The sequence below is a fragment of the Symsagittifera roscoffensis genome, chromosome 10, assembly GCF_963678635.1.
Source record: "Symsagittifera roscoffensis chromosome 10, txSymRosc1.1, whole genome shotgun sequence".
Taxonomy (NCBI): domain Eukaryota; kingdom Metazoa; phylum Xenacoelomorpha; order Acoela; family Convolutidae; genus Symsagittifera; species Symsagittifera roscoffensis.
The window spans coordinates 44,281,165-44,307,802 of NC_087071.1; the positions used below are offsets into that span (position 1 = coordinate 44,281,165).

The window sequence follows — 26,638 nt, forward strand, 5'->3', positions numbered from 1 at the left end:
TTTATTTATTTTTAAGTTCCGTTTATTTCCTTTGTTAAAAGGAGGGCAAGCTCCAGTTTCGTCAGCGAAAGTGTAAAGGCCACGAAAAACGTGATCGACTTCTAGTTTTGAGAGTGGAATTTAATTATCAGAATGCCAGCAAATTAAAATTTTACTTGTTGATCCAGTTTTTACACCAGCGGCAGCCTAGTGTATTGTTCCGAACCTTTTTTTTAAGTTAACTCGCTAATAAAGTGTTCATGAAAAGTGTTCACTTATTTGGAATTTTCACTGTAGCATTGGACATTGTAAAGCATCTGTTCTCTGCTTTATTTGTGACTATTGTTTGGCTATTAATTATTAAGCTTCCCTGACAGAGTGGTTAGGGTGTGAGACTCTTAATCTCTAGGTCACAGGTTCGAAGCTCAGACGTAACTGAATTTTTTGTTAATTCGAGGCTTATTTCTACTTTTTGTTTTTGCATTTTATAGAGCTACTTTTTTGTCGTGTTGTCGTTAATGTAAAAACTATATCACCAAAACTTTGCTTCAAACGTTAAAGCTTTTGAAGATTTAGCTCTTCAATTTTCTTAACAATTTCACTTTTCTGACATTTGGGTTTCGCTTTGTCACAAAATGCATTCGATTTTATGAAAAACTTGAGCGAATTCCTTCGCTCCGCTTCCACGGTTTTTTAATTTCACAAACGCAGCAAATACTCAGATGCGTCGGTCAGGTGTTTGATGTTAGCAGAAAGTTGTCTAATTCTTTTTTGCAATGTCTAATTCTTTTTTTGGATTTTCTCTTCGTTTTTCTTTTTGTTCTTTAAGTCGTTTCCCTATCTTGAACTTGCTGCACGAACATCATTTGTCGCATCAAACTTCCTTACTCCCCCAATATGTTGAATACCGTCTCTTCATCTTCGCAAAGCCACTTAAGTATCGAATTATTTGTTGTCATCAATCAGATCTTGGTTGACAGAAAAGCAACACTCTACATTCGCTGAACCATATGATAGCGACATAATTTTTCGCAGGACCAAAAAGAGATACATTTGAACCACCAATTGAAGGGTACTTATATATTCATGATCAAGACTTTATTTAAAGATATCGAGATCCGAATTTGAAGTCGAGTATTTCGACGTGCTAAGAGCCTCTTTATACTGCTCGATGACAATATCAAACTCTATATGAACTTCCAGTGGCCCCTTCGTAAGTTTCTTATTATTACACTTGCGATCAGCTTAGTGTATTATTACGAACCTTTTTTTGTTTTCTAAACCAACTTGCAAATAAAAGTGTTCTCTTATTTGGAAATTTAACTGTAGCATTGGAAATTGCATAGCATCTGTTCTCTGCTTTATTTGTGGCGAGTGTTTGGTGCATCTTAAGCTTCCGTAGCTGAGTGGTTAGTCTATGAGACTCTTAATCTCTAGGTTGTAGGTTCGAATCTCAGACGTAGCCGAACTTTTACATATTCGAGGCTTATTTCAGATTTTTTTATTGCACCTTGAGGTGCTTTTTGTCATGCTCTCGCTAGTGTTTGTGAAGCGAAGTTTCGCCTCTGTGTCTTAAATTGGGTCGATTTTATTTAAAAAGCCAATTATAAATTGTTCAAGAAAAAAAAGAGGTTTTCGGGTATCATTTTTTTCTTCCAATTTCGGAAGGTGAGATTTTTCAAAAAACAAGTCAGTATTTTTTCTGTTTACTTGCGTTCAATAATTTATTGCAACTGTCTGTTGGCTGTTTGTTAGGAATGTACAATAAGTTGACCGTTCTTTATAAGGAAACCTGAAGTTCCTTAACTTCCAAGCGCTTCATATTTGGTCAAGTGGTAAAATCATGCGTTGGGAGCCTAAGTGCAGGGTTTGAGATTTTTCTGTGAAAAATTGAATTTTCCGTCTGCCGTTTTTCCACTTAATTCTTGTCGGCTCTTTTTTGCAAGCATGTGAACTTTTCCGTAAAGCTCAAGAAGTTTTCACCGTTCTTAGAGTACCGTATCTAACAGTTTAAAAGATGCAAGGAATTGAGTTTCAAAATTTTGTATAGTTTTTGTTAGAAATTGTTCGTTGAAGTTTCTCGGGCCTAAATGGTTTCAGCATTTTTTATCTTGGCGAAGTTGCCTCATTATATGTCGTTCAAAGGTCAAAGGTATAGCTTAATGCGTTTTTGTGCTTCTGTTGACGGAAAATCTTGAAACTTTTCTAACACAAAGTATTCTAGCTTTTCTTGAGCTAACTTTTCTCAAGTTTCTTAGATTCTCCGACTCATTTTATGTAGGGGTAACGAATGCTCTTGGAATCGCAATGGTCCTAGGTTCGAATGTGACCACGACCACGATTTTTTTTTCAAACTGGAAGAATTGCGTTTCAAAAGAACTGTCGGTCTATGATTTTTCTACTGATAATTTGTTTGCCTAGTTGACACAATTTTTATGCACGCATTTTTTTGTAGTTGCTCATTGTGTTTTGGTTAACTCCTGCAATTTTTTTTCTAATAACTTTGACTTAGTATATTTTCCTTTTTTCGCTGAAATTTTTTTTATCGGTCTTTGATAATTTTGTTTTATATTATTGGCTTAGTGACCTAATTTTGGGTGCTGTCAAGGGAAACAATTTTTTTATTTTCCCCTCCAGAGCGCAAAAGATGCTAAAACCTTACATAAGAATTTATAGTTCAACATTTTTCATGAAACAAGTTGTTATTCGGTTCTGGTTCTACGCGAATTTTACCAAGCTTGGTTGGCTCAGTTGTCTCTCAGTATTTATTTTGAATTTTAATTAAAAGCCGTGGATTGTTTTAGGTCGTGTGTCTCATAAATAGAGCATCATTCCACGCAATATTTTGGAAGTTTTTTCTTGTGGTTTTTCGAATACTTTTTGCTCTTAGTAGCTCTCCTTTCCTTACCAGCTTGTTAGCATGCTATGCTATTTTTATGAGGTATGGCAAGTGGTGCGAAGCTCAGCTTCCTCTCTGTGCTTCAAAAAATATATATTTTTAGCTGAGTGGCTTTGTTTCTGTCCGCTTGCACTGCTATGTATGTGATGTGTCGGAAGTGTTTGGAAGCTCAACTTCGCCTCTGTAGAATGTTGACTTATATTCATAAGCAATCAGTAGAAAAAATGAATGGCATGTTTTTGTGATGCTCTAACAGTGTAACTGTAATATTACATGCTCATGCTATTAAAATAAGTCGTATCGTTTTTTGTTTGACTTCGTTTATCTAACTGGTTTTTGGAATATTTTTCAGTTTTTTCGAACACTACCCAGCCACAGCTGAGACAAAGAATTCAATTGAAAAAGTGAGTAGTAGCTTTCTCCTTAAATAAGCAGTTAACCTCCTACTTAAACAGATAAGTTACTAGCGTTTTGCGTTAAGTCTTTTTTTTGAAAATGCGATTACGTGAGTGACGCTCCTAATCATAAGATCGGATATTCAAATCCGGGAAAGTTTTTTTTCGCTCGAGTTTTGCTACTTTATTGATGGCTAGTGTTAGTAAAATTACAATCGGTCGTAGAACAGATGTGATAAGGTGATACTGCTAATCTCAAAATTGAACTTTAATTTTTTTCAAGGCGTATTTTCAGTATTTTCCATATTTTGTTTTGCCTGTTTAGAGCTCTTTTTGCATTTTCCTCATTTGGGAAGCACAGCTTCGTTTCTGTGTAAAGTCTTTGCATTCATGCTTCGAAGCCCATAGAAAAAATCCGCAGTATAAAGAAAAACCGGTTTAAAATTTTTTGACTTTTGGTCAAATAGAGCAAGTTTTGAACAAATAAAGCGAGCTTGCAGGCTTAGAATTTGGAAATGAGACGTAAAATCTTAGTTTTACTTCAGGAAAATTAGTTGTTGAAGTTTCTTTTAGCGAACTCTTGACTTTTACATATTCGAGAACTTTTACATATTCGAGGCTTATTTCAGATTTTTTTATTGCACCTTGAGGTGCTTTTTGTCATGCTCTCGCTAGTGTTTGTGAAGCGAAGTTTCGCCTCTGTGTCTTAAATTGGGTCGATTTTATTTAAAAAGCCAATTATAAATTGTTCAAGAAAAAAAAGAGGTTTTCGGGTATCATTTTTTTCTTCCAATTTCGGAAGGTGAGATTTTTCAAAAAACAAGTCAGTATTTTTTGTGTTTACTTGCGTTCAATAATTTATTGCAACTGTCTGTTGGCTGTTTGTTAGGAATGTACAATAAGTTGACCGTTCTTTATAAGGAAACCTGAAGTTCCTTAACTTCCAAGCGCTTCATATTTGGTCAAGTGGTAAAATCATGCGTTGGGAGCCTAAGTGCAGGGTTTGAGATTTTTCTGTGAAAAATTGAATTTTCCGTCTGCCGTTTTTCCACTTAATTCTTGTCGGCTCTTTTTTGCAAGCATGTGAACTTTTCCGTAAAGCTCAAGAAGTTTTCACCGTTCTTAGAGTACCGTATCTAACAGTTTAAAAGATGCAAGGAATTGAGTTTCAAAATTTTGTATAGTTTTTGTTAGAAATTGTTCGTTGAAGTTTCTCGGGCCTAAATGGTTTCAGCATTTTTTATCTTGGCGAAGTTGCCTCATTATATGTCGTTCAAAGGTCAAAGGTATAGCTTAATGCGTTTTTGTGCTTCTGTTGACGGAAAATCTTGAAACTTTTCTAACACAAAGTATTCTAGCTTTTCTTGAGCTAACTTTTCTCAAGTTTCTTAGATTCTCCGACTCATTTTATGTAGGGGTAACGAATGCTCTTGGAATCGCAATGGTCCTAGGTTCGAATGTGACCACGACCACGATTTTTTTTTCAAACTGGAAGAATTGCGTTTCAAAAGAACTGTCGGTCTATGATTTTTCTACTGATAATTTGTTTGCCTAGTTGACACAATTTTTATGCACGCATTTTTTTGTAGTTGCTCATTGTGTTTTGGTTAACTCCTGCAATTTTTTTTCTAATAACTTTGACTTAGTATATTTTCCTTTTTTCGCTGAAATTTTTTTTATCGGTCTTTGATAATTTTGTTTTATATTATTGGCTTAGTGACCTAATTTTGGGTGCTGTCAAGGGAAACAATTTTTTTATTTTCCCCTCCAGAGCGCAAAAGATGCTAAAACCTTACATAAGAATTTATAGTTCAACATTTTTCATGAAACAAGTTGTTATTCGGTTCTGGTTCTACGCGAATTTTACCAACCTTGGTTGGCTCAGTTGTCTCTCAGTATTTATTTTGAATTTTAATTAAAAGCCGTGGATTGTTTTAGGTCGTGTGTCTCATAAATAGAGCATCATTCCACGCAATATTTTGGAAGTTTTTTCTTGTGGTTTTTCGAATACTTTTTGATCTTAGTAGCTCTCCTTTCCTTACCAGCTTGTTAGCATGCTATGCTATTTTTATGAGGTATGGCAAGTGGTGCGAAGCTCAGCTTCCTCTCTGTGCTTCAAAAAATATATATTTTTAGCTGAGTGGCTTTGTTTCTGTCCGCTTGCACTGCTATGTATGTGATGTGTCGGAAGTGTTTGGAAGCTCAACTTCGCCTCTGTAGAATGTTGACTTATATTCATAAGCAATCAGTAGAAAAAATGAATGGCATGTTTTTGTGATGCTCTAACAGTGTAACTGTAATATTACATGCTCATGCTATTAAAATAAGTCGTATCGTTTTTTGTTTGACTTCGTTTATCTAACTGGTTTTTGGAATATTTTTCAGTTTTTTCGAACACTACCCAGCCACAGCTGAGACAAAGAATTCAATTGAAAAAGTGAGTAGTAGCTTTCTCCTTAAATAAGCAGTTAACCTCCTACTTAAACAGATAAGTTACTAGCGTTTTGCGTTAAGTCTTTTTTTTGAAAATGCGATTACGTGAGTGACGCTCCTAATCATAAGATCGGATATTCAAATCCGGGAAAGTTTTTTTTCGCTCGAGTTTTGCTACTTTATTGATGGCTAGTGTTAGTAAAATTACAATCGGTCGTAGAACAGATGTGATAAGGTGATACTGCTAATCTCAAAATTGAACTTTAATTTTTTTCAAGGCGTATTTTCAGTATTTTCCATATTTTGTTTTGCCTGTTTAGAGCTCTTTTTGCATTTTCCTCATTTGGGAAGCACAGCTTCGTTTCTGTGTAAAGTCTTTGCATTCATGCTTCGAAGCCCATAGAAAAAATCCGCAGTATAAAGAAAAACCGGTTTAAAATTTTTTGACTTTTGGTCAAATAGAGCAAGTTTTGAACAAATAAAGCGAGCTTGCAGGCTTAGAATTTGGAAATGAGACGTAAAATCTTAGTTTTACTTCAGGAAAATTAGTTGTTGAAGTTTCTTTTAGCGAACTCTTGACTTTTACATATTCGAGAACTTTTACATATTCGAGGCTTATTTCAGATTTTTTTATTGCACCTTGAGGTGCTTTTTGTCATGCTCTCGCTAGTGTTTGTGAAGCGAAGTTTCGCCTCTGTGTCTTAAATTGGGTCGATTTTATTTAAAAAGCCAATTATAAATTGTTCAAGAAAAAAAAGAGGTTTTCGGGTATCATTTTTTTCTTCCAATTTCGGAAGGTGAGATTTTTCAAAAAACAAGTCAGTATTTTTTGTGTTTACTTGCGTTCAATAATTTATTGCAACTGTCTGTTGGCTGTTTGTTAGGAATGTACAATAAGTTGACCGTTCTTTATAAGGAAACCTGAAGTTCCTTAACTTCCAAGCGCTTCATATTTGGTCAAGTGGTAAAATCATGCGTTGGGAGCCTAAGTGCAGGGTTTGAGATTTTTCTGTGAAAAATTGAATTTTCCGTCTGCCGTTTTTCCACTTAATTCTTGTCGGCTCTTTTTTGCAAGCATGTGAACTTTTCCGTAAAGCTCAAGAAGTTTTCACCGTTCTTAGAGTACCGTATCTAACAGTTTAAAAGATGCAAGGAATTGAGTTTCAAAATTTTGTATAGTTTTTGTTAGAAATTGTTCGTTGAAGTTTCTCGGGCCTAAATGGTTTCAGCATTTTTTATCTTGGCGAAGTTGCCTCATTATATGTCGTTCAAAGGTCAAAGGTATAGCTTAATGCGTTTTTGTGCTTCTGTTGACGGAAAATCTTGAAACTTTTCTAACACAAAGTATTCTAGCTTTTCTTGAGCTAACTTTTCTCAAGTTTCTTAGATTCTCCGACTCATTTTATGTAGGGGTAACGAATGCTCTTGGAATCGCAATGGTCCTAGGTTCGAATGTGACCACGACCACGATTTTTTTTTCAAACTGGAAGAATTGCGTTTCAAAAGAACTGTCGGTCTATGATTTTTCTACTGATAATTTGTTTGCCTAGTTGACACAATTTTTATGCACGCATTTTTTTGTAGTTGCTCATTGTGTTTTGGTTAACTCCTGCAATTTTTTTTCTAATAACTTTGACTTAGTATATTTTCCTTTTTTCGCTGAAATTTTTTTTATCGGTCTTTGATAATTTTGTTTTATATTATTGGCTTAGTGACCTAATTTTGGGTGCTGTCAAGGGAAACAATTTTTTTATTTTCCCCTCCAGAGCGCAAAAGATGCTAAAACCTTACATAAGAATTTATAGTTCAACATTTTTCATGAAACAAGTTGTTATTCGGTTCTGGTTCTACGCGAATTTTACCAAGCTTGGTTGGCTCAGTTGTCTCTCAGTATTTATTTTGAATTTTAATTAAAAGCCGTGGATTGTTTTAGGTCGTGTGTCTCATAAATAGAGCATCATTCCACGCAATATTTTGGAAGTTTTTTCTTGTGGTTTTTCGAATACTTTTTGATCTTAGTAGCTCTCCTTTCCTTACCAGCTTGTTAGCATGCTATGCTATTTTTATGAGGTATGGCAAGTGGTGCGAAGCTCAGCTTCCTCTCTGTGCTTCAAAAAATATATATTTTTAGCTGAGTGGCTTTGTTTCTGTCCGCTTGCACTGCTATGTATGTGATGTGTCGGAAGTGTTTGGAAGCTCAACTTCGCCTCTGTAGAATGTTGACTTATATTCATAAGCAATCAGTAGAAAAAATGAATGGCATGTTTTTGTGATGCTCTAACAGTGTAACTGTAATATTACATGCTCATGCTATTAAAATAAGTCGTATCGTTTTTTGTTTGACTTCGTTTATCTAACTGGTTTTTGGAATATTTTTCAGTTTTTTCGAACACTACCCAGCCACAGCTGAGACAAAGAATTCAATTGAAAAAGTGAGTAGTAGCTTTCTCCTTAAATAAGCAGTTAACCTCCTACTTAAACAGATAAGTTACTAGCGTTTTGCGTTAAGTCTTTTTTTTGAAAATGCGATTACGTGAGTGACGCTCCTAATCATAAGATCGGATATTCAAATCCGGGAAAGTTTTTTTTCGCTCGAGTTTTGCTACTTTATTGATGGCTAGTGTTAGTAAAATTACAATCGGTCGTAGAACAGATGTGATAAGGTGATACTGCTAATCTCAAAATTGAACTTTAATTTTTTTCAAGGCGTATTTTCAGTATTTTCCATATTTTGTTTTGCCTGTTTAGAGCTCTTTTTGCATTTTCCTCATTTGGGAAGCACAGCTTCGTTTCTGTGTAAAGTCTTTGCATTCATGCTTCGAAGCCCATAGAAAAAATCCGCAGTATAAAGAAAAACCGGTTTAAAATTTTTTGACTTTTGGTCAAATAGAGCAAGTTTTGAACAAATAAAGCGAGCTTGCAGGCTTAGAATTTGGAAATGAGACGTAAAATCTTAGTTTTACTTCAGGAAAATTAGTTGTTGAAGTTTCTTTTAGCGAACTCTTGACAACAATTGTCTTATTAAGGCTTTTTCAGATCCGTTTACAGCCGAACAACAAAAGCATCTCAAAAATACATAATCTTTTATTGTTTTTTTTGTGGTATATTCTTCTGTCTTATGTAAATGTTTCATACGAAAGGAAATAGGTTCATGCAGTATATAAATCATGCGGAACGATTTAAAGTTGTGTCAAATTTAATGAAAAGCTATCACGCACGCTCTTGTTTGGTTTCAGCAGCGACATAGCCGAATCGATCGAGTTCGATAAACACTGCGAAGCAACCCGACTTGACCTAATGATCAAACTTATCAGAAATTTTCTCGCGAGACAACCTAGCGACAACAGCAGCATTTCAACCTCGTCTGAAGTGAATGAAGTTATGACACGGCTGGGAAAAAAGATTGAGATTGCATTTGGGGATGTGAAGAAGAAATTAGACGATGAATTGAGAATGGGGTTGGAGAAATTAAGTAAAGAGATGAAAAGGTTGCACGAGGTTAGAAATAATTTAAAGTGCTCGAACAAAATAATAGTTTATTGCAAAAAAAAATCATGAAAATTAACTGGAAACAAGGAAAACGAGTTAAGACTCTTGGCACAAGGAGAAGACACGGTTTTGCGGTGATTTTTAATATCCATAAGCCATTAGAAAATCTGCAATCTTGGAAATAATCTACAATGGACTAGTTGCTAAAAGAACGAATCTAGTGATTCGGAAAAAAATAAAGTCAGCGACGTGAATTAAGAAACTAATTTAGTGACGCTTTCAGAAATAGAAATTGAGCCGAAGTTGAGGAACTGCATTTCGATTGGTCGCCGAAGGTGATTTGTTTGTTGTTGTTTAGAGCCAACTAATGAAGCTGCGTCTGAGACAGTTGAATGAAAGGAAGCCTCTCTGGGATTTGCTGAAGAATGAGCAAAAAATGGTACGCTTTAATTTGATAACAATTTTTTTTTTACAGAATTAAGCGTCTAGGTATCATATCAGCTTAAAGATATAATAGACATAATAACGCCTTAAATAAGTTTTGTTACTTTTCCACGCCTTAATTTAGAGGTCAACGTAGTTTAATTTAAGGAGAGACATAGTTTGGTTGAGTTGTTGGACAAGCAACACAAAAGAGAGGTGGATGAAATAGTACACGTGCTACAGTTGGAGAAATTCGAGAAAACTGAAGAACTTAGAAGGGTTAGTTACTTCAGTCCATTCATTGTACTTGAATTTTCAAGATTTTCAGGTTATTTTTAGCTAATTGGGTGTCGGTCTTCATTATGTCGACGATTTTTTTTTATGTTTTTTAATTTCTATTCAATTGTTTGAATTGAAGTTGATTCATACTTGTCATTGTATTTGCGAAGGCCTGCAATCAATTTCACCATTGACAAACAAAAATTTGTTTATTTTTTCACAATTTTTTCTTGCTGACTTTTGAGTGGCATAGTGTGTCAATCGTACCATTTTTGGTGAAGCAAATTTAAATCATAGTTAATCTGTATTTTTTTTTGCTTTTTAAATCTCTTTTCGGTCTATCATGTATTAGCTTTTGTGTCGGCTAAATGTCCTCGGCACTCTTTTTCTTGATAGCTCGTGTGTTTTAAAGGATAGAAATGGAATTTCCAAATTTATAATTTTGCAGGTAACTGTATTCCAAGATTTTGTATAGTTTCAACTTTTATTTTTTTAAGCGTTCAAAGTTTCATCGGCTTAAATGTTTTCGGCTTGTTTTATCGATATAGTTGTCTTATATTTTATCGTTTGAAAAGTGAAACTAGGTGTATATGTGTTTGCGTGCTTCGGTTGGGATGACATAACAAATCGAATAGTTTTGTTAGGATAGTTACCATTCGATAATTTTGTCTAAATGTTATTTAGGGTGTTTTATTGCTTTTTTCTTTTTTTTCGACTGGCGACTTTCGGCTAGCTCTGCCGGATTATCGCAAGCAGGGGCGGATCTAGGATTTTCTCGAGGGGGGGCGGATTTTCAAAAAATTTTCCAAAATTTTGACGACCTTTTTTTTTAGGTCAACCAAAGTGATGCAAAGTTCTGCTTCGCCTATGTGTTTGGATAGAAATTTCCATTTAAACTTCCATTAAAAGTCGACCTGTTTCTTCATTCAGGCTAATGCGACCGAACTTCGTCTTAAACTGAAAGAAATAATCACAGAAACTCTGCTCACTCAAAAACAGATGATAAACTCCGAGTGGGCTGCCATATCCGATGCTGCCGACTACGAAACCTCAGCCTCTTTTCTTCTAGATTGCGAATTCCAACTGGATTCCATCACGCGTGAATTTGAACAAAGTCTGAACAAATTGGAATCTTATCTTGGTAGGAATATTTCAGATGCCTTCAATGAAATATTGTATGCAACAATGAAATTCAATAACTTGTTTCCAAATGAGGTTATTATGCAAATTGATAAGTTCTTCTATATTAGCATCACTTGAAAGAGCGTTGTAGGACTAAAACCTAGCCTGTTTTCAGTAATCTAAGATGCTCAATGCATTTCGATTGAGTGATGGGTCCCTGTCTAAATATTTTGAAAAACGTTTGAATGATTCGAATAAAAAGGAAGGGCAATCTGCCGTTTTAAACATATTTTGCATCTAGTTTCTCTCTGAATAATTAGCTTTGACATGCAAATGTTCTGATACAGGTCTCTTTTTGATGAGAGATGTCTGATCGAATCATAATAATTTTGGTTTCAAGCCAGAAACTTCTATCAAACTGTACGTTTACAACTTAATTCGGCTTGTTGGGACCTTCTTTTTGAGTCTTTTTTATCTTTCCACATCTGTGCGCTGGTGGATGTGAATGATATGGAAAAATGGCGTGGAATTTGATTAGATCTGTAGCGGAATAACATGAAGATCTGTAACTTTCCACATGAAGTTTATGGTAATATTTGGATGAATCCACCTGTCTAGATCTCTACACTGGGGATGTGAAGTGTAAGCTGGAGGAGAAGGTGACTTGGAGGAGACACTTTGTGAGGATGAAGGAGGTGGCAGGAGATAGACAGAGGAGTGCGCTTAATCTAGTCAGGGAGAGGATGAAGAACTTCTTGGACAGTCAGATCAAGTGAGTCAGTAGTGCTGATTCATGTAGAACTCATCCTGTTCTACATGGATGAATTCTTTACTCGCTCATTTGCTTTGTATATCTTTTTTGAGCGGTCGCATGGTTGCATATAATGTTTTCACTGTCTGAGAATCCGAAGCTTACACATCCAGTGGTAGGATGTCCAGTGAAATCCAGTGGTGCATTTTCAATAGTTTTTACAAAATCTAACTGGAAATACTGGTGGCCATTCTGTGAGTATTGGTATTCTGTGAGTAAGACAAATGCAATGAAATAAAGCATAATTAGTGCACAATTAAGACCATAATCAGATCGTCATGCGAATTTTCAGCTGAAGTAAATATATCGTCGACTCTAGGTATGAAAAAAATCGTGTTGCGTAATATTAGTGTTCGCCTCAGAAATTGATGAAAGAAGAGGCTAAGTTTTTGATCTAGTTTAATCAAGAGGCTTAAATCCTTTTTAAATTCGCTTTTTTTAATACCTGGAACTATTTTCGTGTAGTTCAGTTTAAATAACTTGCATTTTTTAGACAAGGGCGCATTGACGATGTAGAAGAGAGTGGGTGGCTGCTGCGTATGCGGGGGGATGTTCTGGCCATTAAAACATCCATGCAGGCTGAAAAGGAAACACAACTCCTAGATCTCGCTAAGGTACATATGTCGAATATGGAGCTGGAACTGCAGAAAGAACATCAAATTTCAATAGATTTTATGTCTTAATAAAAAAATTTCAGTAAAAATCCTCCGAATTTCAATAGATTTCATGGCTATTATATATGGCTTTTATGGTAGTAAACAATCTTCCGGAAATGATGTTATTTTAATCGATTTGGTAATATATATTTATAATTGTAGATGAATTTAAAAAGTAAAGTCAATGTCGAATGTTCTTCGTAAAAATTTAAATTTGCAGCCTTTCAGCGACTCTTTTGCTCACTGATTAGAATATTCTACTGCTTTGCTTGATGTTTTTCTTGCGATTTATATTTATTGTATATCCTTAATCAACGATTAAAGATCATAGCGGGTCTGGAGCAACTAAATTTAAGTGGCTGTTGTATGAAATACTGCCGGATCAACTACTTCACCATCGCCCCCGTCCTGTAAAAAAAATATTTGATTCGTTTCAGGTGAAGCAAGACCAACAGCATGCGGATAGAGTGTTGAAACTGGCTACTTTGAAGGAAGCGGTGGAAAAGTACGACAGGGAGGCCGGGGAGTTGTTTGTCAAAGGCGAAATAGGTTTGTTGACACTCCATCCCTGCGTATAGAATTGACATCCTGGCTATCTCTAGGTTTTTTGTAGGTTTGTTTTTGAACTGTGAACGTTTGAACGTCTGTGAACGTTTTTCTGGTACCCAATGCGCTGACGGGATGTTTTTTATTCCAATACCTGCATCTCTGAATGCACGTTCTGTCTAAACATAAATTTAGTACTTCGTTATTCTTTTTTTATCATTCAACTTCTTTTAATATTATCACACTTTTTAATGTTCATTTAACGTTTTGTATGAAGGTGAATGTTCAATTAGTATATATTTTTCAGACACCTCCAAACTCTTCCGAGAACGCTTCGACATCATGCGCAAAGAGGCCATCCAGAACTTGGAAGACGAAATGACGTTTGACAGAGAGTGTAGTTTGGAGGTGGGCCAGACCATGTCCAGTCTGTTTGACAAAGTATACTCTGCCCTGGAGCAGACGAGCAGAGGATATGCTAAAAATTTGGAGGCGAAAGGTATGTCGAATCTTTACGTTTTGAATCAGTTTCAAAAGAAAAAATGCTTAAGTTTATTGCTCTTTCATGTATTAGATCGTAGATCGTATATAATATAGTGCTGTTTTGCTATAAGCATTATGTAATCATAACACAGGCTTAATATATGTGTCCAGGGGCGTATCTAGGATTTTCTCGAGGGGGGGCGGATTTTCAAAAATTTTCGAAAAACTTTTTTTTTTAGTTCGACCGAATTGATTTTCCGAGCTCTCCCAAAGCAGTAAAAGAACCTATTTTGGTCAAATTTTCTGCGCCGCAGGCAAATTTTGAAAAACAGGCCAAAAAAGGTGTTTTTTGGAACTTTTTAGAAAATTTAGACCAAAAAAATTGCGTTTTTTTAGCGAGTGCTCCCCATTAAAGTAAGTATATATTGGCGCCTTTAGAAAATCTTCAGGGTCCGTCACCAAATATGGACATCTCAAAATAGTACAAAGGGGGACCCTTTAGGTCGGCAGGGGGTCGAATCCCTGAGGGGAGGGGGGCGGACGCCCCTGTATGTGTCAATGCGTTTTAGTACTTGTCTTGAACCTTTTAACATGATAACGATAGTTCTTTGTGTGCGTTTATGGACACTTTCCCAACTGTGTGTTGTTTTTTTTTCGACTTATGAGATTATGAAAGTTAAGATTTTTTCAACTAAGCCAGTGTTTTTTTAATGTTAACTTGCGATTTTTTTTTTAATGCTTACTCTCTTCCAATCTTCGATTGGCTATATTTTCTTTTTAAATTAACAAGTTGAAATTTAATAAAACAAGTAATTTTTGTTTGTTTACTTGCGTGTTTTATGTTGGCTATGCGTCTGTACATAAAAAGTTAAGATTGGATTGATCAAATTGTGACTGGTTGTCCTCTATGTTCTGTTTTGTAGGCTGTAGTGAGGAAGAGGCGGCTGAGATGGTGGACCAGTTTGAGAGGGACAAGGAGAACATGAAATTGACCCTGAAGGAGGAGACAAACCAACTACAGAAGACATACCAGGTACATTTCAGAAGAGTTATTAGATCTGAATTGAAATAAATACTCTGCACTACTTAATTGTTGGAATCAATTCCAAATCCCCCGCAAGAAAAGTTTCTTCATATACCTCGCACTCTAGAATATGGTGAGGATGCACCGAAACGTTCATGCTAATAATTTTACCCATAGTTTAAGAAAATATGCCGTTTTTAATTGTTTTGAGTCAATAAACTCTGTTCAACTCCAAGAAAAACAGTTTGCATTACTAGTCAAAAAATAGAACTAATTTAAAAAGACAATTTTTTGGCGATAGCCTCTGAATAGCCGATCACCTAGTAATTGGCCGCAGAACGTACTATGCGTTTTATACGCCCAAAGTCATTTTTCTTCCCACGTGAACTTTCTTTCTCAACTGCAACTGCGATGAAGTAAATGCCTGCAAGGATTGTTGTCTTTAGATAGCTTCCATGAACTTCAGATATCTGGGTTTGACATCTGCAACATTGACTCAAATCCGCGGTGGAATCCTCAAAAAGCTTCTCAGTATAATGGCTCTGGGTCACATTTTTTCCCACTGCTCTACATGCAATAGCGGTGCAAGTGCAAGCGCAGCCAAGAGGCATATGGTCAAAATGAGGTCTTTGTCCTCACGATTTTGAACAGAGTTTTCGAATTCAAGGATTTTTGTGTGGATAGCTTGTGAAAATGAAAGAAACATCCCTGTATTTCGTTTCTGAAAAATTGTCCCCCCGTAGTTCATCGAGGACATTTCAGAGTCGATCATCACAGAAACTGGTGCTTTAACGTCGGATTTTTGATTTGTTATGTATCCTGTCTCTTGGCTGGAAGAAGTGTTTATATGCAGGGGGAAAGTTGCTCCGTCAACCTAACAATGCAGTATAGAATTGGTAGAAGTTTTCAGGGCAGCTTTTATAGGTTCCATTGATAAACCAATTTCCATAACCGTGAGGACATTAGCCTTTATGTTCCTGGCAAAAAGCAAGTCTCGTTTTCCTATTTCTGCAACCACTGAATCTGCCGGAAGAAATTCTTCTTCCTTTGGTATCTGCTTATATCTGTCTGAAAGCGCGAATTCCAGACCAGTTGGTATTAGTGTGTTGTCGGTTTTCTTGGCGAATTCTTCTGCTTCACTTTTTGATGTTGGGGACTACAGACATCTTCGAGGAACGTTTAGGCATCGGGTGTACTAAAGCTGCAAATAGTACTTTCTGCGTGGAGCCGTGTCTGCATGTCGCGGAATCCTTCTTGATTTTCGCATTGATTGTATTTGTTTCAATCGCTGCGTAACGGGGTCCGCGCGTATATTCATGATGAGCCAATTTCTGTAACTCTCCCTTTGTCACTGGCCTTGAATAGTAAGCATAATCGTTGTATAAGGCTTTTTCGACCTATTTGTTACTTAAAACAGAGTAAATTTGATTTATTTGCATTTTAGTTGGAGTGTTAATTGTTGGCGAGGAAAATTAAAATTGCAAGTTTTAATTGTTGGTTTCTCATTTGCACGTGTTCTACGAAATAAAACAAGTTTTTCGTCCGGAGGCAACTATTTAATTGCTGAAAATGGATTTTTTAAGTGTATGCAAACTGGTATCACGCTTACAATAGTCACATTGTTTCCGGTGTAAATTTTAATACATTAACCAAAATTTAATTTAAAAAATTCAAATTTCAATGTTTTTGTACCAAATCAATATTCCGCTATCCTAGAGATCTTAAGTTTTGACAGGTTAAGGGAGTATGGTTTTCTAGAAATCAGGTCCTATCACACTATCATGCACCCCACCTCAGTGGAAGCGCAGGATCTTTAGGGGTTTACTCCTAGACCATAGGGACGCTAACTCAGATTTTTGTCAAACCAAAAGAATGCAAACTACAAGCACGTTAGAGTTCACAAAGGAGCATTAAAAAATTGAACCGAAACTTCACAGATTTTCAAGTTGCGGTAAGTATATCCAAGAATTTTTTTTTGTCGTTTTAGAAACAACTGGCGAAGAAGATAAAGAAGTGGAGGGATCAAAGAGTGGAAGAGAGAAGTGAACAGGCGAAGCTGAGACAGCACGAGGAACGAATCATAGAGTGAGCAGCCACTAGTCTGTCTAATCGTTATCCGCAGTTAGATAAGAGATCTTTTCATGGAAGTGTAAAACAGTAGATTATGACTGGTTGCTCTATTTAAGATGAAAGAAATTATCTTGCTCATTTAATTGAATGAAATCTGTCGCAGAAGTTTTGCCTCATTTTGTTTGTTTTTTAAATCGAACTACACATTTTGAATGAGATCTAAAAATGGTATCTGCTTCGTTGTTTTTCATGATGTTGTATTCCGTTTAGAGCTCTGATGGTCGACAAGTCCCCCCTTCACTATTCTAACATCACCCACCAACTGGAATTAATATCCAAACAGGATGCCCTCTTGACCTCAATTGAGAGCAGTGTTTCCATGCAGAAGCTGAAGAGTCAGAGACAGTTGGAGCAGCTGTTGTATAGCAGAATGGATAGACGGGTGGAGAAATTGTTGAAGCAGCAAACTCAAGATTATGAGGTAGAATTGATACTTAATGTCAAATTGTTGGCTATATCTTTCCGGTCAAAGAATCTGAACGTAAGTTATAACCTTAAACCGCTCATTTCAACACGTCTGAAACCAATGTTTTACTCATGGCATTACATGAAAATCATGTCAAAAATCTATGTAACATAAAAAAGCTCAGTTTTGTGATCGATAAAGACGCTCAAGGTCACCAGTATTGCATAAAAGATTAGATACCCAGAATTATTGTGTCATAAAGCAGCCTGCGATTTTTAACAATTTAAACATGCACGTTAGAATTTTCAGGCGACACTGATACACAAATGGTGTATGCAAAAGTTTTTTGAAATAGACCATTTGCTCTTTTTATTTAAATGTCTGTCTTTTTGGGAGTTTTTTTTTCTAAATCATTGGTACTAAGTTTTTCTATTTTTTTTTCTACCACAGAAAAACCAATTTTTAGAAGCAGTTTGTTTTACTTAAGTTATAATTTTGAAGAAGACCTAAGTTTCTTATTATCAGTACAAATACAATATTACAAAGGACGGTTTAAGGATGAACGTTTCAAAAAGTATTGCTACACATGTGCAGCGTATTGCGATGCTGCAAGACCAATTTTTTCCAACCTAAGTTGCAAATATTGGTGCCATAGTTTTACTAAAAGTGACGGAAAGACCGATATTAAGACCGTCTTTTCTCGTGGGCGCAGCATATTCGGCTGGTCTCTTTTTAGCGTACCCAAAGAGGGACATTTTTAATCTATTTTGGATTTAATATTTACACTTGCGATCACCTTAGTGTGTTATTACGAACCTTCTTTTTTTTTCTAATCCAACTCGCAAATAAAAGTGTTCACTTATTTGGAAATTTCACTGAAGCATTGGAAATTGCATAGCACCTGTTCTCTGCTTTATTTGTGACCGAGTGGTTAATGGTTCCTATTAAGCTTCCGTACCTTAGTGGTTAGTGTGTGAGACTCCTAATCGCTAGGTCGCAGATTCGAATCTCAGAGGTAGACGAATTTTTGCTGATTCGAGGATTATTTCTTTTTATTATTGCACTTTTCAGAGCTGCTTTTTGTCGTGTTCTCGCAAGTGTTTGCGAAGCTTCGCCTCTGTGTTCAAAATTTTCCTATGACATCTGAAATTAAGACTTTCATCAACAGAGCTTGTTCTGGCAATTTCCCCTACATAAACTGCTGGGCCCTTGTTTTTTGTAGAGAAAAAGTTTCGGTGTTACAAAATGCCCCAATTTGGATCGTATGTTGGAAACTTTTTTTCTCGAAAAATTTGACTATTTGTTGAAATTTATTGGTTTTCTCGAAAACTACGGGTGCCATATCTGACTTAATGGGTTCAATCGAAGAACAAGTTCTAGGGAAATCACCTGCATCAGGTAATTCTCCCAGTTTTGTTATGGAATCAGCTATTGCCAAAAGAAATGTTTGACCTTTATTTGGACCAAAAATGTCTGTACTAATTTTGAAATTAATAAATCAATAGAACTGAGATGTTTCAATGATCTCCCCTGAAAAGCATTTTCTCTGTTATTTTGGTTTTATGTGAATCGATATGTCAGAAAACCGAAAGCGAGCAGATAAGATCAGTTTACCTCAAATAAATTATAAAATGACATTAAAACACAAATTTTTACCACAAAGTTTTTACCTCAAACCAAAAATTGATACAAAAAATGAAAAGAAAGAACTCTTGTCATGAAACCCACAGCTTAGAAATTAGTGTTCTAGCCCCGGAAAATTTTGATTCGATAATTGTTTAATTGTTACGTACTTTGATTTGGTAATTTACTGACAATTTTAGTTAATGAACGCACGCCGAGCATTTTATTAAAACTTATCAAACAGATACCTCCGGATTTAGCTGGGCCCTTTCTTTTTTTTCAAATTCCGTGACGCAGATGCAGCACATGAGACTACTAATCTACATGTTCAATGTTCAATTCCGCCTCATTGAATTAGTTTGATTTCAGTTTGGTGGCACTTGTGATGAATAGATTTGGCAATGTAATAGTAGCTATAGTTGCTTCATTGATACCTACCTAGTGTGGGAAAATTCTAAGGCGATCGTGGCGCAGATGCCAGATTTTGCGAGTCGTCTAATCGATAGGTCCGATTCTGGCAGATTGTGAAAGAAGCAAAGAAATTTTTAATTTTTTATAGCCGTTGCCGTTTTCTCGCTCGTGTAGCTTCGCGTCTGTGTTAATGAATAGTAAATCCTTTCTTCTTCAAAATGTCTCGTTCTGAATAACTCTGAACTCATTTCCAGGCGCGGGAGACTCGAAAGAGCTACGAGATAGAAGATACTTCAGATATCGACTTTGTCAAAGCTATCATCTCAGAGAGAGTGTCGAAGGGAATAGTGTCTGTGCCTAGGAAGAAAATGAGAGATATGTTGTTCACGTAAGTATCATTCAGTGCAGCAATTTTTTTAGGAGTCGATCAACGTAGTTCAGACTCGTACATAGGTCGCGATCTTTTTGTTTTCGTTTTTTTTTTTTCAGGAAAAGTCTTAAATTTTGTTCCCGCTCAAATGTACTTTTTCGCTGCTTGTCTTGTGATTTATTTTCAAGTTCAGTGCATTTCGGTTGTTAAAAGGAAGGCAAACTCCACTATTGAACAGCGAAAGTGTAAACTTCACGAATAACGTGATCGACTTCTATTTTCGAAAATGGAATTTGTTCGAAAATGCAAAAGCGAAATCAAAGTTTTATCTATTGATCCAGTTTTTTTCAAATTGGGTTAGTTTTTTCAAACAAGTGCCAATCGTAACATTGTTCTAGAAATTTAAAGAGCGTTAAGGACTCTGAAGAACTTTAACATCTAAAATCCATTGCAATTTTTTCTGATGAGTTGATGAGTTAGTAATCAATAGCGGTGCAAGCGACGAATATTTATAAGCTTCTTTGAGTGAAGCGTACCTTTATGATAATGGCTGGTGTTACGTATTACAGAGATCATTCACTAGATTGAATCCTCCGTTCGATCCAGCATTTTCTCTTGGTGTTGTCGCGTTGCTGCCAGTCTGCATAATTATAGGTTAGATAGGTCTCACTTGTTTGCAGGATCGAGGAAGATTTAGTCTCAGAGAAACTGGGTAAAGTGAAAATGCACGAGGAGAAATTGGGCACATGTCTGGCAGCATGGCACTTCCAGAAGTCCAGAGAGGTGGGACAAGTTTGTTATCATTTTTAGTTTTTCTCATTACAGCGGCCTCTTCATACAAGTTATTTCAATCAGGGTGGAGGAACACTAAATTGTATTTTTTTTTTGGTTTTAATTCGTACTAATTTTTTGAGTTATTTGGAGATCTCGGAATTATTTTTCAAACAAGGTTAATTGCAAAATCATGCAAGCTAGCGATCGAAGTGTAAGAGTGCGAATTAACTTTTTTCCAAACAAATTCGATAATAAATGCGTTCGTTAAAAGTGTTCATTTTTGTGTATAGCATGTGTTTGTTATCATGTTCGATATCCACTTTGAATGTATAAGTATATATAAGTATATAATTATTCATGTGCACACGGGGCTTGTAGGAGGAAATGAAACTCGTAATGTCTAGCTAGGAAGATCGTTTTCCTTTCATTTGAAGTTTTTGTTTTTCTAAACTTATTTTTGCGTTTTATTTCCCGATTTTTTTGCCGTTTTCTTGCTTGTGTTTGCGAAGGGCAACCTCGCTTCTGTTCGGAAATTTGTTCGCGTATTTCAATGCGTTTTCATTTGATGTCGAGAATGAGAGTCGATAATGTGCAATATTGAGTTGGTTTGCATTGTTTAGTCGGTATCCAGAGACGATTTCTACGACCGACTTGTGACCCTCAAAACCTGCCTTCTACTGGAATTGGGACACCAACAGTCCAATCGAGACGGCGGAGGAGGCGATTGGGTCAAACAGGGGTCACCGGGGAAGGTACTCAATCAGGGAGGAGAATCTTCACTGGGGGCGAAGTTGATGAAAGCATTTGCAGAGGTAGTTAATTAGTTTTTAAAAGGTTAAAATTCAACGTTTGGAGCAAGTTTTGCTCCAAGTTTACAGCATGAACATGGTGAATTGTCTGGGATGAACTTCTGTTGATTCAGTCTGCAATTTCAGTCAGTGGATTATCGATGGTTTTATAAGTTACTATAGTTATTGTAGTTATTTGATATCTGAAGGAGAATTTAAAACAAAATGCTTGCTTTATGTTTCGTTTTGTATATCCAAAAAAAAAGAAGCTGATTTAGGGTGAAATTTATTTTTGTTCGTTTTTATATAATGATTGCAAGATCTTATCTTTTAGATTAAGAAGAAATACGAGGAAGAAATTGAAGCGGAGAAGAAGAAACAGAGCTTCATTCTCCAGCAGAAGATCGCAAAACGGGAAGGGATGAGCGGAGGTTAGCATTGATTTCCGAAGCAAAGAACAAAACTTTGAAATTTCCAATGAAGTTGGGTTTAAAGATTTGAATTTAACGTCAGTTAATGTTGCTGATAAATAGCGTAGTTTGGCTGTTCCAGATGTCTTGCTTGCTATTCATGTCTTTCTGTTAACACTGTTCACTTTAATGATTTTTTTTTGGGATTCGTTCCAAATTGTTTGGTCTAAATTTCAAATAGATGCCCATATCTTTTTTTTCAAATAATTAAAAATAATGAATGCAATGAAGATTCTTATATAGATAGGTCTGGGAGTTTTTTTTGTTTGTTTTTTTTTTTTCAGTAAAGTCTTAAAATTTGTTCGTTCAAATTTGATTTTTCTCGGTTTAAAGTTTGATTTCTTTTTAAATTCAATTCATTTCCATTGTTAAAAGGAAGGCACTATCGAACAGCAAGAGTGTAAAGATCATGAAAAAAAATCGACTTCTAGTTTCGAAAGTGCATTTTAATTATCAGATTTCCCAGCGAAATTAAAGTTTACCTATTGGTTCAGTTTTCTCAAATTGGGTTAATTTCATGAAAAAATTGTCAATCATAAATTGTTTTAGAAATTCAAATCGACTTTTTTTCTTCGAAAATTGAGTTTTTTTTGTTTCCTTGTATTCATTGCCCTTTTGCAACCGTCAGTTGGCTATGTTTTTATGTAAAAGTCAAATCAACCAAAACAGTTAGCCTATATTTTGCCATGAATGTACATTAAAGGGCTTCCAAAGCTGATTTTTAAAAATGAGATGAAAATTTGTTGCGCGATCTAATTATTCTGTATTGAATTTCAGCTTCGGATACAGATGAGGAAATCAACACTTTAACGGAGTAAGTTGTCTTTAGTGCAATTTTGTTTCTAAACACCTCAACTGTGAAAATTATAATGGTGATTTTTTTAACAGCTTGATGACAAATTTTTGTTGTTTTAGAGATTTCAACAAAGAAAACTTAATAGAATCAGCAAGAGTTCTCATGCAAGATAAAATGGCAGAGTCAAGACGCCAGCGAGTAAGTTTGCAGTTGAACTTCTAGTTAAGTTTTGAATTGTTTTTTTATTATTTAAAACCCGGTATACGAATATAAGGAAAATTTTGATGTGAAGTGCTAAAGAAGCTGATTTTTGTTTTAATCAGAGCATTAATATTTTGAAAACCAGGTTCATTTGAAGAAAGCTTTTATATTTGAAAATAATGGTATTTTTGTTACGACCATTGAAAATGAGAGGAACTTTGTATTCGGGCGTCTTTTAGGTTTTGTTTGTTTTCTACGCAAAATCAGCTACCATAAATAATCATTGGACTGGCTTGAGTGATATCATCTTAAAGCCTTCCCAGTGGTGATTCCAGTGTCGAGAAAAACTGGTTTGAAATTTTTGGTTTTTCGTCTAATTTCCTAATTTTGAGCTATTAAAGCGAGCGAGCACGTTTTTTATAGACGGATAGTCTCAGATAAGTAGTAAATACGCCATGAATAGGCCTGAATAATCAAGTAAAATAAGTTTTCGAAATTTTTTTGGCGCCATCTTGGTATTTAAAAACAATCAATTTTTTTTTATTAATCATTTTTCGAAGAAAAATGTTTTCCATGTACCCATTGTAGAATGATAATCGGAAATTTCTAAAATCTAGTCTTTCGTTCAGATCCTTCCATCACTTCAGCACATAAAATGACTCAAGTTTAAAAAAAAATTTTGTGGTTTTGTAAGAATATGGTCGGAACATTCTCTGCTACTTGCCGAGCAACCGGCTATTCTTTTTGGGTTTTTCGGGTTTTTGTTTTTTTTTTCTTTTTTTTTCCACTCAAAAATCAGGTATCACAAATAATCATCGGTCTGGGTTAAGTGATATTTCATATTCAAGCCTTTTCAGTCGTGATTTCATCCACATTAAAAAAAATTTAAAACCGGTCTGAAATTTTGATCTTTCGTCTAGTTTCGAGCGACGACAGCCAACGAGAACGCTTATTTATCCTTATATTGGGCCGTTTACAATAGCTGATTTTTGCTTTATTTCATTTTTACTTGTTGTTGTTGGAGATTTCGAATGGCATTTTGGGAAACAAAAAATTGTTGTTTTTTTTTTGTTTTTCTAGTCATTTTTCTTCAAATTCTGTTGTTCTCTTTTCCTACATTACTAGGACTGTCGAATATGCCTAAATTATAGTTACACATCAGATCCTTTTATCTCACCACGCAGAAAAATACTACACTAATTGAAAAAAATACTGTTTCTCGTAGTTTTTTAAAGACTATGGTCGGAACATTCTGTGATGCTCACGCAGTAACGGGCTATCCTTGTTAAAATTTGTATTGATAATCAGTGTGTTAAAAAAGTTTTTTATGTTTCGAAAATCAGTGCATAATGTCTAATTTTGTTTATTATAATGCTGATATTTGTTCTAAGGAGGAAGAAATTTTGTCACTCCTGACCAAAGCTGCCAGTCTCAATGCAAGTGAACTGCTGCTGCTGCTCATGATGACATTTCCTCTAAAACCGGCAGAAGAAATGCAGAAATTGGCTGTAGATTTGACAATGAACAAGGAAAAAGATACAATTGAAGCTGTTGATGCTGAAAAAACCCTTCCTAAGAGAAGGTTAGCTTGTTTTTGTTTTGTTTAAGATGAAGTTAAGAAGAGAAGAAGAGATTGTTCACTTGGTATTTTGGGTGTTAAATTTTTGACATGATCCTAAATGTTATAAATTACGATTTTGGTATTTCTGCAGTCAATTTTTTTATATTTTAAAGTATAATAGAATTCATGAATCCATCACTCATTTATTGAAATTTAATTTATTTAGTGCGAGCTTCGAAAGGGATAGGAGCAAAGTGATCTATCGCTTATTTAGGTTACTGTTTTTTTTTCACCAAAATGTCTTTAAAGTTCTTCGCGCTCAATTTTTTTGCAGATTGACTTCTGTTTTAAAAATTCCCAGCGGAAGAAAAAATTTTCTTATTGATCCAGTTTTCTCAATTTCGGTTGTTTTTTTTCGAAATTCGGAGAGCTTTATTCGCCTCCTTGAGTTTATTGGCTTTTTCCAACTGATGTTTGTTGATGTTCAAAATCTTTTTAGTTCTCAACTTGGTCAATTGGAACTGACCTTGAAGCTAGAATTAGCAAGCATGCCAGACAAAAACACTAAAGACGAAGCGGAGTCTCCATTTTCGAGAACAAAAGCTGAGTCGATTTGATCGGAAGAATAGTCCGATGGGAAAATTGAAATAGAAGAACTTCGAGTGAAAATTATTGTGAAAGGCAAAGTTGGCAACATCACTAATTCTATCTTGAATCAATTTTTCCATCTTCTGTGCACAGTGTAAATACGGCTGATTTTTTTTTCTGTAAGTAATGTTAATTATGATGTAAATAGTCTGCAAAGCATTGTAAATAATATGAATATAAAGTTCTTATAAAATCTTTGATTGTTTTTTTAATTCTCTGCAAATCCGACATCAAATATTAGCTCTGTAAGGCTTTTCGAATCGCGAATTGACTATGATTAAATTTCTCATGATGCTAAATAGCGTTATTATTCTTCAATTTGAATTTTTTTTTGAAGTTGATAATTGAACTGAACTTTTAAGTGGCAATGAACAAAAAAAACATCATATTTTAGTCAAGATTTCATTTTTAGGTAAAAGTCTTAAATTTGGCGCTTGCTACTCTTATTTTTAAGGTTGGGACTGACGTTTTGAGTATTAAGCTGATTGATTATTAAAATGTTAAACTAAACTAAGATAAGAAGAATAAGATTGAAAACTGTAACAAAGTTGTTCGATGCAATAAGAACAATGAACAGTGTCAGATCCACCCCGATGGTGTTTACACATTTAAGGTCAGACGGTGCCAGAGAGTTATCTGAACTGAATTAAATGAGCAATCACAACATTGAAAAAAGTTATTTAGTGATCCAGTTGTCTCGTCAATCACACAGAATTCCCAAAACTTAAAGCTTTGGTGGTGTTGGGAGTGTTCTTTTTTCAATCTTAAATGGTTAACCCAATTTAATTCAATTTTTAAACTTGCGACGGTAGTGCATAAGGATGACTATAATTTTTTCCAACGTAACTCGCAAACGCAAGTGCATCATATAACGGATTAGGGGCATCTTAAGACCAATCCCACGGGAACGACTTGAAGACGGTTTCTTTTGCTTCAAGATTCTGAAATCCACATTAATCTAAATATGCCATCAATGAATTGGAACAGTTAGGGGTTTTTTGGGCGGTAGTACATAAGAATTACTTTTTTGGAGCAGATTTCGAAGTTAGCATAGATCATAAAGCACTACTTTCCGCCCTTTCAACACACCACGGGAATAAAACCTACCGCATTAGATTAACTAGATGGGTCGATCGTTTGTTCCCGTTTAATTTTAGAATAAGGCACTTGGCAGGAAAAGACATGGAGTTCACTGACCTAATTTCACAAAATCCATCTTGAAAAGCTTTGACCCCATCACATTATGATGACGAGTTTGTAGTAGCAAACACAAATAAAATTAAAGTAGTAATCTATCCTTCGGATAATCAAAAAAGTTCTACAATTTGATTGGTTCAAACTTGGAAAATTCCGATACGCCAAGAGCACGTAGTTATTTATAAGCCTCAGTTCTAAAACTTGTTAACTCGACTCTTCTTCCATTTTGCAACTTGAAACATGATCGAACTGGGTTTTGCCTCCTCAAAATATATTCTTCCGAATTATTCTAATGTTCAAAAAAAATTCAAACTGCGTTTCAATATTTTTTTTCTTAATCTTGTCTTAATTAGTTCCCTTTTAGATAGAAAAATTGTAATTACTGATAATAAAGAAAATAAAAAAAATGTGATTAATCCGTCTACTTCATTTTTACGTCGGTCAAGCGGAAATGTGGGCCCGCCAAAGTTCTGTGGTAAAGGTTATATCAGAGATGTCGTACACCAATTTGAAGAAACATCGGGATCGGCCTCTAATCCAATCACTTTAAACCCTACCAGCTCAAACGAGCCAAAACCAACCTTGTTACATTCAGATCCTTCGAATGACTTAGCCATATTGTTTGACACTACTTTATCAGACATACATTCTCCCTCTTCAACAGACCAATCCCTAAGAATGGCCATCGAAGACTACGACGAGAATGTTGATATGGATAGCGAGC

General features: G+C 35.4%; 1 protein-coding gene across 1 annotated transcript in view; it reads left to right on the plus strand.

The window, feature by feature from the left end:
• The window catches only part of LOC134855199 (uncharacterized), a 30,356-nt gene extending 5,427 nt beyond the window's left edge, over window positions 1-24,929 (plus strand). Inside the window, exons 11-29 of the mRNA XM_063871643.1 lie at window positions 8,943-9,204; window positions 9,554-9,634; window positions 9,787-9,897; window positions 10,828-11,038; window positions 11,638-11,791; window positions 12,324-12,444; window positions 12,924-13,035; window positions 13,340-13,531; window positions 14,439-14,548; window positions 16,527-16,624; window positions 16,880-17,090; window positions 19,364-19,497; window positions 20,160-20,262; window positions 20,874-21,065; window positions 21,376-21,472; window positions 22,289-22,325; window positions 22,427-22,505; window positions 23,900-24,090; window positions 24,569-24,929. Of these exons, the coding sequence (XP_063727713.1) occupies window positions 8,943-9,204; window positions 9,554-9,634; window positions 9,787-9,897; window positions 10,828-11,038; window positions 11,638-11,791; window positions 12,324-12,444; window positions 12,924-13,035; window positions 13,340-13,531; window positions 14,439-14,548; window positions 16,527-16,624; window positions 16,880-17,090; window positions 19,364-19,497; window positions 20,160-20,262; window positions 20,874-21,065; window positions 21,376-21,472; window positions 22,289-22,325; window positions 22,427-22,505; window positions 23,900-24,090; window positions 24,569-24,686 (2,614 nt within the window). The 3' untranslated portion in view covers window positions 24,687-24,929. The remainder of the gene's footprint in view (window positions 1-8,942; window positions 9,205-9,553; window positions 9,635-9,786; window positions 9,898-10,827; window positions 11,039-11,637; window positions 11,792-12,323; window positions 12,445-12,923; window positions 13,036-13,339; window positions 13,532-14,438; window positions 14,549-16,526; window positions 16,625-16,879; window positions 17,091-19,363; window positions 19,498-20,159; window positions 20,263-20,873; window positions 21,066-21,375; window positions 21,473-22,288; window positions 22,326-22,426; window positions 22,506-23,899; window positions 24,091-24,568) is intronic.
• Window positions 24,930-26,638: the final 1,709 nt, after the last annotated feature.